General features: G+C 39.0%; 1 protein-coding gene across 1 annotated transcript in view; it reads left to right on the forward strand.

Annotated features, from left to right (window-relative positions):
• LOC143302360 (putative ATP-dependent RNA helicase DHX37) overlaps positions 1 to 16,684 on the forward strand; it is a 54,221-nt gene that overhangs the window by 20,569 nt on the left and 16,968 nt on the right. Inside the window, exons 13-22 of the mRNA XM_076617002.1 lie at positions 49 to 157; positions 1,078 to 1,167; positions 2,458 to 2,565; positions 3,432 to 3,556; positions 4,652 to 4,748; positions 6,650 to 6,715; positions 8,162 to 8,240; positions 13,821 to 14,002; positions 14,844 to 14,906; positions 16,250 to 16,406. Coding sequence (XP_076473117.1) covers positions 49 to 157; positions 1,078 to 1,167; positions 2,458 to 2,565; positions 3,432 to 3,556; positions 4,652 to 4,748; positions 6,650 to 6,715; positions 8,162 to 8,240; positions 13,821 to 14,002; positions 14,844 to 14,906; positions 16,250 to 16,406 — 1,076 coding nt within the window. The remainder of the gene's footprint in view (positions 1 to 48; positions 158 to 1,077; positions 1,168 to 2,457; positions 2,566 to 3,431; positions 3,557 to 4,651; positions 4,749 to 6,649; positions 6,716 to 8,161; positions 8,241 to 13,820; positions 14,003 to 14,843; positions 14,907 to 16,249; positions 16,407 to 16,684) is intronic.

Genomic DNA, 16,684 nt, shown 5'->3' on the forward strand with positions numbered 1-16,684 from the left:
AGGACGCCGACCCAGACACCTGACAGGTGTGCATGGTGTGCATGACAGGTACTCGTCAGCCCCAGTGGAGGACGATGTGGAGGAGATGAGGAAGGACGCAGCCAACGTGGACACGGCCGACATCGATGACTTCGACCTCGACGAGGACGCGGTTCAGGTGAGCCCTTAGTCCTCTTTGTTGTTGTTGTCATTACCTCTGTGTGTGTGTGGGGAGAGGTGGGGTGGGGGGTGGAGAACGGTGTGTGTGGGGGGGGCGGGTGCGGAGGAGGGTTGTGTGTGTAGAATAGAATAGAATACTTTTTATTGTCATAAAACCTTAAAGTTTATAAGAAACATTGAAACATAAACATGAGCATATTAAGCGTATGTGTGTTTGTTGTTGTGTGTGTGTGTGTGAGTGTAGGTGTGTGGATCTGCGTGGGTGTGGGTGTGTCTGTATGTGGGTGGGTGGGTGTAGGTGTGGGTGTGTGTGTTTGCAAAAGCCACTGTTTATCTGTTTGCGTGTGTGTGTTTGTGCGTGCATGCGTATGCGAATGAGTCTTACGGTATCTATGTGTGACAGAGAAACAGAAGAGAAAGAGATTTGGAAGACACTGTGTGTGCGCACGCGTGTGTGTGCGTGTGTGCTTGCATGTGCAAACATATGCAAATAAATGAGTGAGTATTACCTTATCCATGTGTGAAAGAAGAGAAAGAGATTTGCAAGGAGGCTGTGCCTTGTCTGTATGTCTGCCTGTGTCACTCTGTTGGAATTTGAAAAAAACAAACAAATTAGATATTGTGCACACTAAACTGTCTCTGCATGTTTGAGTTTGTGAGCGCTCAGTGGCAGCCGTCATTCAGCTCTAGCCAGGTAGGCAGCCTGTGGTGCAAATGTCCCCGTGTATGTAAAGCGCTTAGAGCTTGGTCTCTGACCGAGGATAGGCGCTATAGAAGTATCCACATCAATCAATCAATCAATTATGCTTTAATGATTGATTGAAGATTTATTTGTCTGTTTGCTTGTGTCCGTGAAAGTAGATGAGGTGCTTGATTTTGGACATCTGATGTTGAGGATTGTGGTCGTGGTGTTCACAGATTGCTGATCAAGGCATGGATGTTGTGACGAAAGAACCTCTGTGGGTTTTGCCTCTTTACTCTCTGCTTTCGTCCCACAAACAGAGCAAAGTGAGTATATAGTTTGTTCCTCTGCATGTGTATGCATGTGTGTGTGTGTGTGTGTTTATATGAACTTTTATTATATAATTTATACATTTTCTTGTGTGTAGCCCTTCTCTCTTTCTCTCATTTTGTAATGTCTGTCAGCGTGTATACGCACACAGAAGATCAAATATGCATGTTAGGGATCCTGCAGTCGTTACCAGTGTTGGGTGGGTTATGGAAACAAGAACATACCCAGCATGCACACACCTGGAAACAAGAGTTTGGCTGCCTACATGGCGGGGTAAATAAACAACACTGGCACATACTTAAAATGTTGCATGTCCCTGTGTGTGTGTGTGTGTGTGTGTGTGTGTGTGTGTGTGTGTGTGTGACTGAAACCTGGTTGAATGACACAGGAAAGGAACGATGAGTGCTCAGTGGCAGTTGTCGGTCAGCTCTACTTAGGTAGGAAGCATGCTGTGCAAATGATTTCGTGTTTCAATCAATCAATCAATCAAAAACACTTTATTAATCCACATGGAAATTAAGTTGTGCAATCACAGGCTCGTTGTAAACACTGGCATAAAATCATGCGCAACATAAGAAGAGATTAAAACGAGTCAAATGAGAATTCCCAATAGCTGACGATATACTAACCCCCCCCACACACATACTCATGTTAAGACAATAGGGTATTGCACAACAATATTAACAAATGAAAACATCCAACAAAAAAGGGTATAGATTACTAAAAATGACATGCGTGCATGCACGCACACACACACACACACACACACACACACACACACACACATACACACTGTAAAGTACTTACAGTTTGGTCTATGACAGAGGATAGACGCTGTCCATATCGTATAAGTATCCATATCGCCATCATCATAACTAACTTCTCACCTGTGACCTTACCTGTGTGCGTAACAGAAAAGGAGATAAAGTACTTTTTGTGCTGAGCTGTCCAGCTCTTGAAGAGATAAGAGAAAAATATATATTCCATCAGAATATTATGGACACCCTTGTACATTCAAGTTGAGTTTATCGATGTCTTCAAAACGACAAAATGATGTGTGGAATTTAGTCCCATCTTCTTGCACAAAGCATTTGAATTTAGGAGAAACTGCAGCTTCATAACATGTTTTGCTGTCATAAATGTTTATCTCATGTTTTGTTTTTTCTTTGTGTCTGTTCAAACAAATGCGACGCAACAGATGTTGTTTGTGCGTGTTCCCCTTTTAGGGGCTATGGCCTAATGAATGAAATATCTGTACCCGTATCCGTATCCTTACCTGTGTGCAGGTGTTTGAGGCTCCGCCCCCGGGCTGCCGGCTGTGTGTGGTGGCCACCAACGTGGCCGAGACCTCCCTGACCATCCCCAACATCACCTATGTGGTGGACACTGGGAAGGTGGGCGTGTCTTTCTGTGTGGGTGTGTCCTTGTGTGTCGGTGTGTGGGCATGTCCTTGTGTGTGTGTGTAAGTATATGGGCATGTCCTTGTGTGTGTCGGTGTGTGGGCATGTCCTTGTGTGTCAGTGTGTGGGTGTGTCCTTTCGTGTATGTAGGTAAGTGCCCTTGGATGTGTGTCAATGTGTGGGTGTGTCCTTGTGTGTCGGTGTGTGGGCGTGTCCTTTAGTGTATGTAGGTGTGTGTTCTTGTGTGTGTGTCATTGTGTGGGTGTGTTCTTTGTGTGTGTCAGTGTATGGGTGTGTCCTTTTGTGTGTGTCAGTGTGTGTGCATGTCCTTGTGTGTGTGAGCGTGTCCTTGTGTCTGTCAATGTGTGAGCGTGTCCTTGTGTGTGTCAGTGCGTGGGCGTGTCCTTCTGTGTCTGTGTGTGTGTGTCTGTAAGAGAGGTCAACAGGGTTTGTGGTGTGACAGAGACAATGGTGTGAATATATATGACTGTCACTCATGTCTGGCTATGACTATCAGAACAGCAGAGGAGGCAGCTGCTGTCCCCACTATCTGGGCTAGAATTTGACTATTGTGGACAATGTCTTGGCCAGGTTACATCCCCACTCTCTTGACCAAGAGGGTTTTAGGACAGTCAGCACTGGGAATGTCCCCGAAGGCCAACTAGCCCCCAAGGCAGCAGCACTAAGAGCCAGTGCAATTTTGCCTCCTTGTTTTAGGGTCATAGCCCTTCACAAAAAAAACTAAGCTGTGAATGACTTCCCATTGCAGTGGAGAAACCGTTGATCATACAGCTCTCACTTTGCTGTTGGCCCTAGCTGTAAGCCTATGTCAGTCTATGATGTGTGAATGTGCTGTGCAGACAAAAACCAAATTTTACGACAAAGTGACGGGCGTGTCCACATTCAAGATCACCTGGACGTCCAAAGCGTCAGCCAGTCAGCGCACGGGAAGAGCAGGGCGTGTCGGCCCTGGCAAGTGTTACCGGTCAGTCCCAGCACGTTCTTTCTTCTTTGTATTTTTTTGTTTTTTGATTTACCTTCTTCTTCCTTATTTTTGTCTTTGTTGCTTGCTCCATCGTCTGCACAGTTTGTGTGGCATCACTCCCATGCCCCACACTCCCGAGTCGCCACATGTAGTGTGAAGTATGACAGTGACGCGGAATGTACTGTGTTTGTGTTTGTATTTCTTTTTATCACAACAGATTTCTCTGTGTGAAATTCAGGCTGCTCTCCCCAGGGAGAGCACGTCGCTACACTACAGTGCCAACCTTTTTTTTTCTTTTTCTTTTTTTTTTCCTGCGTGCAGTTTTATTTGTTTTTCATATTGAAGTGGATTTTTCTACAGAATTTTGCCAGGAACAACCCTTTTGTTGCCGTGGGTTCTTTTACGTGCGCTAAGTGCATGCTGCACATGGGACCTCGGTTAATCGTCTCATCTGAATGACTAGCATGCAGACCACCACTCAGTGTCTAGTGGAGGGGGAGAAAATATCGGCAGCTGAGCCATGATTCAAACCAGCAAGCTCAGATTCTCTCTCTTCCTAGGCGGACATGTTACCTCTAGGCCATCCCTCCATATGGGAACTGTGAATAAAGACAGTGGCATGGTGAGTGCATGTGAGTGACTTTCAGATTACATAGATTTTATCTGAATTTATTGGCGTGATATGTGTTTGTGTGTGTGTGTGTTAGTAGGTGTGTACATTTTATTGAGACGTATGGATTTATTTGCTGGATACATTTATTGTACGCATATAGGTACAACAGTTTATATTATTTTAACTGTGTGTGTTTGTGTGTGTGTGTGCATTTTACTGAGATATATAAGGATTTGTTTGTTAAATGTGTTTATGTGGTACACATATATGTGCAACAGTTCATATTCTTTTAACTCTGTGTGTGTGTGTGTGTGTGAGTGTGGCTTGTTTGACTAAATTTAATCTCTTTTTATGCTGTGCCTTACCATATGATATATGCGTTTATAACGAGCCGTGACTGCACAAATGAATTTCCATGTTGATTAATAAAATACTTTTTGGTTTGATTTGATTTGATTGATAGATTAGTTGTTGTGCTGCAGGCTGTACTCCTCAGCGATGTACAAGAACCACTTTGAGGAGCACACCCAGCCGGAGATGAGCCGTCGCCCGGTGGATGACCTGGTTCTTCAGATGAAGGTCAGTTCGTCGCTTGTAGACACCTAGAAATCTTGATTTAATTACACATACTTAACTGTGACCCACTTGTGCAGACTCCGGCAGGGGTCTGATTCCTGTCCTGTGCAAATTACTACCGTCTATGCGGAGAAAACGAAAGCAGCTACGGTGGATAACCTCCTGAAGTAGATAACCTCCCATTTGCATCCCTGACTAGCGTCCTCTTTTCAAGCAGTCATCTTGACTCCTGATCCTGTGCTCTGCATACGGCTAAGTTGGGTTTTTTTTTCGTATTTTCTGTCACTTTATTCATGAGGACCCGGTCGATGCACGATCGTTTGTCTCAAGGCCTGACTAAGCGCGTTGGGTTACATTGCTGGTCAGGCATCTACTTGGCAGATGTGGTGTAGCGTATATGGATTTGTCCGAACGCAGTGACGCCTCCTTGAGCTACTAAAACTAAAAAAAAACTAAACTCATGAGGAACATGTTCAAGGCTTTGAATCCCCCTCCAAGGGATGATGAAGTTAATGTGGAAACATTGGAAGGTACATTGTTCAGCATCAGGGCTTGTCTGCCAGTACAGTGTCCATGAGGTTCTGGGTTCGAACCCCAGTCTTGCCCTGTCTCCCCGAGTTTGTCTGGAAAACCAAACTGAGCGTAGAATAAGTCGATAAAGCAAGGTCCTGTGTGCAGCAGGCACATGACGGACATAAAAGGAACCCTCGGCAACACACAAGTCTTGTCCTTTGGCAAACTTCTGTGGAAGAAATCCACTCTGGTAGCTACATAGATATATGTGTGCAAGCGCTCCAGGCCTGACATATGTCTAATGCTAATGTCCATATTCTAAATATATTTCTGTTTAATAATTACGATGTAATAATCAATTGCAGTGTTTTTTAAAAGCGAATATGTGAAATGCTTTTATTTGAGAACACACGTTTATTACTCTTGTTTAATCAAGTAATCCGCGTGTGTGGGGTGGGTAGGGGTGGCGGCGGGGGGGGGGGGGCTGATTATCTGGTTGTGGTTTTTCCACAATTTATCTTTATTCTTATCTTATCTGTCTATTATAATCAATGTGCAGTATAGTAGGCTATGTTTATAATTATATTCAAATAATGTTTCTTAATTCTTTCTGTTTTTACATTAAGAATACTAGTTATTACCTGCAGTGTGTGGATGTATGTATGAAACGGTGTATGTGATATTTTTTACATTTGTATCTTCATAATATTCGTAAAAGCTGTTGTTGACTTTTACAGTTATGGTCCCCATATTTGTTTACTTGTCTATGTTGTGATAATGCACCTGACCAAATTTCTCCAGTTGGAGATAATAAAGTTATTCTTATCTTATCTTATCTTATCTTTAAAGCATGTTGGGTTACATTGCTGGTCAAGTGCCTGTCTATCAGTTGTGGTGTAGCATGTTTCAATTGTGGCAGGTCCACTTCCTTTGCGTTAGCTGTGCTTGACTATGTGTGTATACATATGTATGTGTACATAACTACATGCATGTATATGAATGTGTATTGTGTGTGCGTGTGTTTATGTAAGTTTGTGCCTGCCTATGTGTGCGTATGTGTTAGGGTAGCTGTTAGATACACATGTTTGTTAAAATGTATGTATGTAGTGTGTGTGTGAGTGTGTGTGTGTGTAGTCACATTTTGGTGTGTGTGTGTATGTAACATTGATGTAATGTTTTATGTTAACAAAAGTGTTTTTGTACAGCACCTAGAGCAGATTTCTGGATAGTGTGCTATATAAGTATCCATTATTATTATTCTGGATAGTGTGCTATATAAGTATCCATTATTATTATTATTATTATTATTATGTTTGGATTTGTCAGAATGCGGTGACGCCGCCTTGAGAAAGCGAAAATGAAGTGAAAAACGTGGTTGTGTGTTGGGACAGGCAATGGGCATCAGCAAAGTGGTCAACTTCCCCTTTCCCACCCCTCCTGACTGTGCCCAGATACAGGTGGGTCGCCTCCTCTTCCTCCCAACCAGTTCTTCTTCTTCTTCTTCTTTATCTTCTTCTCCTTTTTCTCCTTCTTCTTCTTTATTCGTTAGCTGCAACACCCACCACGTTCACTCATATACTCGATTGGGCTTTTACGTGTAAGACCATTTTTACCAGCACCATGAAGGTGGTGGTTGTCATGTTACGCTGTACTGACGTGGTGGACGTGATGGTCGTCATGTTGTAAACATTGTACTGACGTGATGGTTGTCATGTTGTAAACATTGTACTGACGTGATGGTCGTCATGTTGTAAACATTGTACTGACGTGATGGTCGTCATGTTGTAAACATTGTACTGACATGATGGTCGTCATGTTGTAAACATTGTACTGACGTGATGGTCGTCATGTTGTAAACATTGTCATCATGTTGTAAACATTGTACTGACATGATGGTTGTCATGTTGTAAACATCGTACTGACGTGATGGTCGTCGTGTTGTAAACATTGTACTGACGTGGTGGACGTGATGGTTGTCATGTTGTAAACATTGTACTGACGTGATGGTCGTCATGTTGTAAACATTGTACTGACGTGATGTCGTCATGTTGTAAACATTGTCATCATGTTGTAAACATTGTACTGACGTGATGGTCGTCATGTTGTAAACATTGTACTGACGTGGTGGACGTGATGGTTGTCATGTTGTAAACATTGTACTGACGTGATGGTCGTCATGTTGTAAACATTGTACTGACGTGATGGTCGTCATGTTGTAAACATTGTCATCATGTTGTAAACATTGTACTGACATGATGGTTGTCATGTTGTAAACATCGTACTGACGTGGTGGACGTGATGGTTGTCATGTTGTAAACATTGTACTGACATGATGGTTGTCATGTTGTAAACATCGTACTGACGTGATGGTCGTCGTGTTGTAAACACTGTACTGACGTGGTGGTCGTCATGTTGTAAACACTGTACTGATGTGGTGGTCGTCATGTTGTAAACATTGTGCTGACGTGATGGTTGTCATGTTGTAAACATTGTACTGGACGGGTGCAATAGCAGAGTGGTTAAAGCGTTGGACTGTCAATCTGAGGGTCCCGGGTTCGAATCACGGTGACGGCGCCTGGTGGGTAAAGGGTGGAGATTTTTACGATCTCCCAGGTCAACATACTAGCAGACCTGCTAGTGCCTGAACCCCCTTCGTGTGTGTATATGCAAGTAGAAGATCAAATACGCATGTTAAAGATCCTGTAATCCGTGTCAGCGTTCGGTGGGTTATGGAAAGAAGAACATACCCAGCATGCACACCCCCGAAAACGGAGTATGGCTGCCTACATGGCGGGGTAAAAACGGTCATACACGTAAAAGCCCACTCGTGTGCATACGAGTGAACGCAGAAGAAGAAGATGAGAAGTAAACATTGTACTGACGTGATGGTTGTCATGTTGTAGGTGGCTGAAAAACTGCTGTTGTCTCTGGGGGCTTTGGAGGTCAAGCAGGGAGCAGGCAGCAAGGTCAAGGGCAAGAAAGGTCAGTGTCGTTCACACATCAGGTTTCAGTGTCACAGAGGAACATTGTTGAGACAGTGTGTTCCATCAGTGTGTCATTTGCTTGCAGAGTGTACTTTAAAATGATATTGGTTTCTGTTGTTTTTTTGCTGATCTTGTTTTTGTTGTTGTTGTTTTTTTATTATCATTATTTGTAGACCTGACCAAGTCTTGTCTGTCAACAAAACATTAGTAGTGTCGTTGATATCATTGTAATTATGTGAAGACCTGACATCCACCATCAGATTGTTAGTGTTATCATAATTGTCATCATTGTCATCAGATTGTTAGTGTTATCATTGTTGTCATTATTGTCATCAGATTGTTAGTGTTATCATTGTTGTCATCATTGTCATAAGATTATTAGTGTTATCATAACTGTCATCATTGTCATCAGATTGTTAGTGTTATCATTATTGTCATCATTGTCATCATATTGTTAGTGTTATCATTGTTGTCGTTATTGTCATCAGTTTGTTAGTGTTATCATTATTGTCATCATTGTCATCAGATTGTTAGTGTTATCATTATTGTCATCATTGTCATCAGATTGTTAGTGTTATCATTGTTGTCATTATTGTCATAAGATTGTTAGTGTTATCATTATTGTCATCATTGTCATCAGATTGTTAGTGTTATCATTATTGTCATCATTGTCATCAGATTGTTAGTGTTATCATTATTGTCATCATTGTCATCAGATTGTTAGTGTTGTCATAATTGTCATCAGATTGTTAGTGTTATCATTATTGTCATCATTGTCATCAGATTGTTAGTGTTATCATTGTTGTCATAATTGTCATCAGATTGTTAGTGTTGTCATAATTGTCATCAGATTGTTAGTGTTATCATAATTATCATCATTGTCATCAGATTGCTAGTGTTATCATAATTGTCATCACTGTCAACAGATTGTTAGTGTTATCATTGTTGTCATAATTGTCATCAGAATGTTAGTGTTATCATTATTGTCATCATTGTCATCAGATTATTAGTGTTGTCATCATTGTCATCAGATTGTTAGTGTTATCATTGTTGTCATCATTGTCATCAGATTGTTAGTGTTATCATTGTTGTCATTATTGTCATCAGATTGTTAGTGTTATCATTGTTGTCATCATTGTCATCAGATTATTAGTGTTATCATAACTGTCATCATTGTCATCAGATTGTTAGTGTTATCATTATTGTCATCATTGTCATCATATTGTTAGTGTTATCATTGTTGTCATTATTGTCATCAGTTTGTTAGTGTTATCATTATTGTCATCATTGTCATCAGATTGTTCGTGTTATCATTATTGTCATCATTGTCATCAGATTGTTAGTGTTATCATTGTTGTCATTATTGTCATAAGATTGTTAGTGTTATCATTATTGTCATATTTGTCATCAGATTGTTAGTGTTATCATTATTGTCATCATTGTCATCAGATTGTTAGTGTTATCATTATTGTCATCAGATTGTTAGTGTTGTCATAATTGTCATCAGATTGTTAGTGTTATCATTATTGTCATCATTGTCATCAGATTGTTAGTGTTATCATTGTTGTCATCATTGTCATCAGATTGTTAGTGTTATCATTGTTGTCATAATTGTCATCAGATTGTTAGTGTTGTCATAATTGTCATCAGATTGTTAGTGTTATCATAATTATCATCATTGTCATCAGATTGCTAGTGTTATCATAATTGTCATCATTGTCAACAGATTGTTAGTGTTATCATTGTTGTCATAATTGTCATCAGAATGTTAGTGTTATCATTATTGTCATCATTGTCATCAGATTATTAGTGTTGTCATCATTGTCATCAGATTGTTAGTGTTATCATTGTTGTCATCATTGTCATCAGATTGTTAGTGTTATCATTGTTGTCATTATTGTCATCAGATTGTTAGTGTTATCATTGTTGTCATTATTGTCATAAGATTGTTAGTGTTATCATTATTGTTATCATTGTCATCAGATTGTTAGTGTTATCATTATTGTCATCATTGTCATCATATTGTTAGTGTTATCATTGTTGTCATTATTGTCATCAGATTGTTAGTGTTATCATTATTGTCATCATTGTCATCAGATTGTTAGTGTTATCATTGTTGTCATTATTGTCATAAGATTGTTAGTGTTATCATTATTGTCATCATTGTCATCAGATTGTTAGTGTTATCATTATTGTCATCATTGTCATCAGATTGTTAGTGTTATCATTATTGTCATCATTGTCATCAGATTGTTAGTGTTGTCATCATTGTCATCAGATTGTTAGTGTTATCATTATTGTCATCATTGTCATCAGATTGTTAGTGTTATCATTGTTGTCATCATTGTCATCAGATTGTTAGTGTTATCATTGTTGTCATTATTGTCATCAGATTGTTAGTGTTATCATTATTGTCATCATTGTCATCAGATTGTTAGTGTTATCATTGTTGTCATTATTGTCATAAGATTGTTAGTGTTATCATTATTGTCATCATTGTCATCAGATTGTTAGTGTTATCATTATTGTCATCATTGTCATCAGATTGTTAGTGTTATCATTATTGTCATCATTGTCATCAGATTGTTAGTGTTGTCATCATTGTCATCAGATTGTTAGTGTTATCATAATTATCATCATTGTCATCAGATTGTTAGTGTTATCATAATTGTCATCATTGTCAACAGATTGTTAGTGTTATCATTGTCATCAGATTGTTAGTGTTATCATTATTGTCATCATTGTCAACAGATTGTTAGTGTTATCATTGTTGTCATAATTGTCATCAGAATGTTAGTGTTATCATTATTGTCATCATTGTCATCAGATTATTAGTGTTGTCATCATTGTCATCAGATTGTTAGTGTTATCATTGTTGTCATCATTGTCATCAGATTGTTAGTGTTATCATTGTTGTCATTATTGTCATCAGATTGTTAGTGTTATCATTGTTGTCATCATTGTCATCAGATTATTAGTGTTATCATAACTGTCATCATTGTCATCAGATTGTTAGTGTTATCATTATTGTCATCATTGTCATCATATTGTTAGTGTTATCATTGTTGTCATTATTGTCATCAGTTTGTTAGTGTTATCATTATTGTCATCATTGTCATCAGATTGTTCGTGTTATCATTATTGTCATCATTGTCATCAGATTGTTAGTGTTATCATTGTTGTCATTATTGTCATAAGATTGTTAGTGTTATCATTATTGTCATATTTGTCATCAGATTGTTAGTGTTATCATTATTGTCATCATTGTCATCAGATTGTTAGTGTTATCATTATTGTCATCATTGTCATCAGATTGTTAGTGTTGTCATAATTGTCATCAGATTGTTAGTGTTATCATTATTGTCATCATTGTCATCAGATTGTTAGTGTTATCATTGTTGTCATAATTGTCATCAGATTGTTAGTGTTATCATTGTTGTCATAATTGTCATCAGATTGTTAGTGTTGTCATAATTGTCATCAGATTGTTAGTGTTATCATAATTATCATCATTGTCATCAGATTGCTAGTGTTATCATAATTGTCATCATTGTCAACAGATTGTTAGTGTTATCATTGTTGTCATAATTGTCATCAGAATGTTAGTGTTATCATTATTGTCATCATTGTCATCAGATTATTAGTGTTGTCATCATTGTCATCAGATTGTTAGTGTTATCATTGTTGTCATCATTGTCATCAGATTGTTAGTGTTATCATTGTTGTCATTATTGTCATCAGATTGTTAGTGTTATCATTGTTGTCATTATTGTCATAAGATTGTTAGTGTTATCATTATTGTTATCATTGTCATCAGATTGTTAGTGTTATCATTATTGTCATCATTGTCATCATATTGTTAGTGTTATCATTGTTGTCATTATTGTCATCAGATTGTTAGTGTTATCATTATTGTCATCATTGTCATCAGATTGTTAGTGTTATCATTGTTGTCATTATTGTCATAAGATTGTTAGTGTTATCATTATTGTCATCATTGTCATCAGATTGTTAGTGTTATCATTATTGTCATCATTGTCATCAGATTGTTAGTGTTATCATTATTGTCATCATTGTCATCAGATTGTTAGTGTTGTCATCATTGTCATCAGATTGTTAGTGTTATCATTATTGTCATCATTGTCATCAGATTGTTAGTGTTATCATTGTTGTCATCATTGTCATCAGATTGTTAGTGTTATCATTGTTGTCATTATTGTCATCAGATTGTTAGTGTTATCATTATTGTCATCATTGTCATCAGATTGTTAGTGTTATCATTGTTGTCATTATTGTCATAAGATTGTTAGTGTTATCATTATTGTCATCATTGTCATCAGATTGTTAGTGTTATCATTATTGTCATCATTGTCATCAGATTGTTAGTGTTATCATTATTGTCATCATTGTCATCAGATTGTTAGTGTTGTCATAATTGTCATCAGATTGTTAGTGTTATCATAATTATCATCATTGTCATCAGATTGTTAGTGTTATCATAATTGTCATCATTGTCAACAGATTGTTAGTGTTATCATTGTCATCAGGTTGTTAGTGTTATCATAATTGTCATCATTGTCATCAGATTGTTAGTGTTATCATAATTGTCATCATTGTCATCAGATTGTTAGTGTTATCATTGTTGTCATAATTGTCATCAGATTGTTAGTGTTATCATTATTGTCATCATTGTCATCAGATTATTAGTGTTATCATTATTGTCATCATTGTCATCAGATTGTTAGTGTTATCATTGTTGTCATCATTGTCATCAGATTGTTAGTGTTATCATTGTTGTCATTATTGTCATCAGATTGTTAGTGTTATCATTATTGTCATCATTGTCATCAGATTGTTAGTGTTATCATTATTGTCATCATTGTCATAACAGTGTTAGTGTCAGAGGAGGCGACGCCCACCATCACAGCTCTCTATATGCCTGCTATGTTATTGTTATCATTATTAATTATTTGAGTTACTGTTGTCAGAGGAGGCGACGCCCACCACCGCAGTTCTCTATATGACTGCTATGTTATTGTTATCATTATGAATTATTTGAGTTACTGTTGTCAGAGGAGGCGACGCCCACCACCGCAGTTCTCTATATGACTGCTATGTTATTGTTATCATTATGAATTATTTGAGTTACTGTTGTCAGAGGAGGCGACGCCCACCATCACACTTCTCTATATGCCTGCTATGTTATTGTTATCATTATGAATTATTTGAGTTATTGTTGTCAGAGGAACCAACGCCCACCATCATAGCTCTCTATATGACTGCTATGTTATTGTTATCATTATTGATTATTTGAGTTATTGTTGTCAGAGGAGGCGACGCCCACCATCACAGTTCTCTATATGTTTACATTGTTATTGTTATCATTATGAATTATTTGAGTTACTGTTGTCAGAGGAGGCGACGCCCACCACCGCAGTTCTCTATATGCCTGCTTTGTTATTGTTATCATTAATTAATTATTTGAGTTATTGTTGTCAGAGGAGGCGACGCCCACCATCACAGCTCTCTATATGACTGCTATGTTATTGTTATTAATTATTTGAGTTATTGTTGTCAGAGGAGGCGACGCCCACCATCACAGCTCTGGGCCACACGATGGCCCAGTACCCAGTGGCCCCGCGCTACGCCCGCATGCTGGCCGCCACGACGCGCGCTGACCTCCTGCCCTACATCATCATCGCTGTGGCCGCCCTGTCTGTGGACGAGCTGTTTGTGGATTTCCAGAATGCGGATAAAGAGGTAAGGTGGAGTGTGTGGAGCATTGTTCATGACAGGAAGGAGTGTGCTGCCAGGCTGATGACAACATCGAAACACATTGTATACACAGTGCCATCTAATACAGATTGTGAAAAAATTAAACATAAAAGAAATGAAATTTTTTTTTTTTTTAAGAGAAGAAAGAAGAAGAGAATATAAAATTTTTTATTCTCCTCTTCCCTATTTATTTTATTTTTGTTTAATTTTTTATAATTTTTTATAGACTTTGATTTTATTTAGACATTGCAGTGATTGCTTGTTTGATTTCATCTTATTTCTTGAGGCATCTGACTGAACAGATACAGGACTCCAAATCATCCTGAATGATTCAGAATTTTGGAACAGAAAAAAAAGCGTTTCACTGTTCTTTACTGTGTGTGTTTCATTGTATGTGTATGTAAAGTTTTCTATTTTGTATATGAATGTTTTGATATACCATACATTCGATGACACACACAGCTAATTGACTCTCCACCAATATCAGATTTCCACAGCATTGGACATGGGCAGCTTGACTGATTGGTTTGATTTTGAAAAAGTTGATAAATGAATCCTGCAGATTATAATATATATACATATCAGTGTGGTTTTTCATTGGGGTTTTTTTTGGGTGGGAACTGTGGTTGTTTGCTTCTAGATGTTTTGTCTTTTACCAGAGCATGTGTGGGTGTGCATGTGTGGGTGTGCATGTGCGTGTGCAAGTATGCATTCCCTCTGCTCTCATAGATTTGTTAATCCTTCCTCTCTTTTTCCTCTTCCATTTCTGTTTGTGTTGTTGTCCTCGTTTTTCGCTTTTTTACTCACTTGTCTTTTGCCACCACAGGATGAAGATGCCAAAGTTCGGAAAGAGAGGATTAAAAAGGTCAAGAAAATCTGGACAGATAGTGTGAGTATCAGAATTTGGTCTCTGTGTGTGTGTGTATTTGTGTTTGTGTGTGGATGGGTTTGGGGGCGGGGGGGAGGAGTGATGGGGGGATATGTATGTTTCAGTGTGTGTTTGTGTGTGTGTATGCATTGGTGTGTGTGTGTGTGTGTGTGCATGGCGTGTGTGTGTGTGTGTGTGTGTGTGTGCGTCAGTGTGTGTGTGGGTGTGCTTCAGTGAGTGTGCGTGTGTGTCTGTGTTCATGTGTATGCTTCAGTTTGTATGTGTGTGTTTCTGTGTGCGTGCTCTTCTCTATGTGTATGGATGTATACATGTGTGGTACCATGAGATCAGCAAAGTCATTGAATGCTGTGCTGTGGTGTTCAGGTTGTGCATACATTTTTTTTTCATGTGCCTGTGTGTTCATATGCTGTTGGGGTTTGTATGTCTGTGCATAGATATATTCATGTGCCTGTGGGATCATTTGCTTGTGTGTTGATAGGTGTGTGCCTTTGTGTGTTTGTATAGACTAATGAACCTGTGTGTATGCATCTCTGTGCAGCACTGGGGGGAAAAAAAGGAAACGCTGTACATGCCAGCATCAAACAATCATAACAAATGTCCTATTGGACTATGCAGCAAACCTGCAATAACACATAACATGTTTAAATTGTTGAAAACACATTCACAAGAACTTTCAATGAAGTCTTGTAAAAAACATTTTAGACTCTGACATTCAAATATTATGTGTTAGCTAGAAATAAGTTCTTGACATATGCATTTGACATGTTTGCTGAACTTAATTATAAAAACGTTCAGCTTTACCCTGGTCGATAATGTATGAATCTGCCTTTATGTTATTAAATTACTGTAATGTATTAGACTGATTGATAGTTACCGGTTGTTGAAAATTAATAATACGAGAATTAAAAACTTTTGCCATTTTGCTGGTATATTTCCCTGACTTTGCTCTCGATGCTTGTTCTGTTAATCAATAACCCTCTTGTTTGTGTGTGTGTGTGTGTGTGTGTGTGTGTGTGTGTGTGTGTGTGTGTGTGTGTCTCTGTGAGTGTGTGTGTGTGTGTGTGTGTGTGTGCATGTGTGTGTGTATGTTGTGCATGTGTGTGAGTGTGCGTGTGTGTGTATGTGTGTGTGTGTGTGTGTGCATGTGTGTGTGTATGTGTGTGCGTGTGTGTATCCATGTGTGTATGCATGTGTGTGTGTGTGTGTATGCATGTGTGTGTGCGTGTGTTTGTGTGTGTGTGTATGTGTGTGCATGTGTGTGTGTTATATATGTGTGTGTGTGTGCATGTGTGTGTGTGTGTGCGTGTGTGTATATGTGTGTGTGTGTGTGTGTGTGTGTGCAGGGTCAGTCCCAGCAGTTGGGAGACGTGGCGATGCTGGTGAAGGCGGTGGGGGCATGTGAGTCGCAAGGCATGACCTTTGACTTCTGCGCCAAATATGGCATCCGCTACAAGGCCATGCAGGAGGTGCGCAAACTGAGACACCAGCTGACGAAGGAAGGTGAGAGTTCGTCGCACTCTGACCCGGGCTCAGATTCATGTTTGCATGCTATGACAGTCAGCTGTTGGCACAGACTAATGGCCAGACCCTAAAGATGCGATGTAGACGAATGTTAGACCCTGTAGATGTGACATAGAGTAATGGGTAGACCCTATAGATGTGACGTAGACTAATGGGCAGACCCTGTAGATGTGATGTATACTAATGAACGGACCCTGTAGATGTGATGTATACTAATGAACGGACCCTGTAGATGTGACATAGACTAATGAGCGGAC

Source organism: Babylonia areolata, chromosome 29, assembly GCF_041734735.1.
Source record: "Babylonia areolata isolate BAREFJ2019XMU chromosome 29, ASM4173473v1, whole genome shotgun sequence".
NCBI classification, from domain to species: domain Eukaryota; kingdom Metazoa; phylum Mollusca; class Gastropoda; order Neogastropoda; family Buccinidae; genus Babylonia; species Babylonia areolata.